The 1,213-nt window shown below is 38.3% G+C and overlaps 1 protein-coding gene across 8 annotated transcripts in view; it reads left to right on the top strand.

Annotated features, from left to right (window-relative positions):
* The window catches only part of PTPN13 (protein tyrosine phosphatase non-receptor type 13), a 210,411-nt gene that overhangs the window by 163,532 nt on the left and 45,666 nt on the right, over positions 1–1,213 (top strand). For all 8 annotated transcript variants that reach the window (XM_017545145.2, XM_017545146.2, XM_017545144.2 and 5 more), the window contains one exon: positions 408–493. In XM_017545145.2, the coding sequence (XP_017400634.1) occupies positions 408–493 (86 nt within the window). The remainder of the gene's footprint in view (positions 1–407; positions 494–1,213) is intronic.

Genomic DNA, 1,213 nt, shown 5'->3' with positions numbered 1-1,213 from the left:
ACGACCAAATCATTTTACGACCAGTCCGTCGGAACCAATCATGGTCGTAAGTCGAGCACTGTCTGTACAGGCATGAGCCACTGCGCCCAGCCTGATATCCACACTTCTAATAAGAATTAACTAGGAACTTTCCTCCAATCTCTATATATTTATAGTCCAACTTATCTTCTCTCTTGATTTAAATTTATTTTTGTGAAGATACTGTTTTAAAATATACTTAATAGCCATAAAATTGAGGAGTAAATTAAATAAAATAATAAAGAAACTCTGTAACACAATTTCTTCCAGAATTTCCCTGAGTCTCTCCTCCAACAAATTAATATGAAGTAAAACCATTAATATTTAAAAGAACATGTAGGATTTATATTTATGATTTGTTTCTTTCAAAATAACTGCCTAATTTTTAGGTGATCGTGTCCTAGCTGTCAATGGAGTTAGTCTAGAAGGAGCCACCCATAAGCAAGCTGTGGAAACACTGAGAAATACAGGACAGGTAACAGATACCAACCTTTTACAGTACCTTAGAAGAGCAAAACAATGTGTGAATAACATCAGTTCTCATTGAGATCTCTGAATTTGTTAGCTAATCAAGAAACCAAACCTGATATATATTACCATCTGGGTTGTTGTTTTTCCTCCCAAATTGAAATGCAAGTATTACGAGACATTTTTTACTGAGGAAGCTGTCTTTCTATGTCACGTGTAACTCTTGTATTACCAAAGAGATCTGTTAGGGGAGGGGTGGAAATTGCATTTTAAATTTGTTTTATAAACATCTGATTTCTAGTGGTTTTCTCTCTTACTCATCCTTTAGCCTCAACACAAAATTTATTTCACTGAAGTACATTTTGAGTCAGGGAGTTTACCAAATTATCTGTAATGGTTTTTGGAGGGTTTTGTTGTTGTTTTGAGACAGGGTCTTGCTGTGAGGCCCAGGCTGGAGTGTAGCAGCACAATCACGGGTCACTGCAACCTTGACTTCCCGGGCTCAAGTGATCCTCTCGCCTCAGCCTCCCAAGTAGCTGGGACTACAGGAACATGCCACCATGCCTGGATAGTTTATTTTTTATTTCTTGTAGAGATGGGGGTCTCCCTTATTGCCCATGCTGGTCTCAAACTCCTACGTTCAAGTGATCTTCCTGCCCTGGCCAACCAAAGTGCTGGGATTACAGGCATGAGCCACCACACCTGGGTTTTTTTTTTTTTTTTTTTT

Source organism: Cebus imitator, unplaced genomic scaffold, assembly GCF_001604975.1.
Source record: "Cebus imitator isolate Cc_AM_T3 unplaced genomic scaffold, Cebus_imitator-1.0 Scaffold177, whole genome shotgun sequence".
Lineage (NCBI taxonomy): Eukaryota > Metazoa > Chordata > Mammalia > Primates > Cebidae > Cebus > Cebus imitator.
The sequence above is the reverse complement of the archived record's forward strand: the minus strand, read 5'-3'. Positions and strand labels throughout refer to the sequence as shown.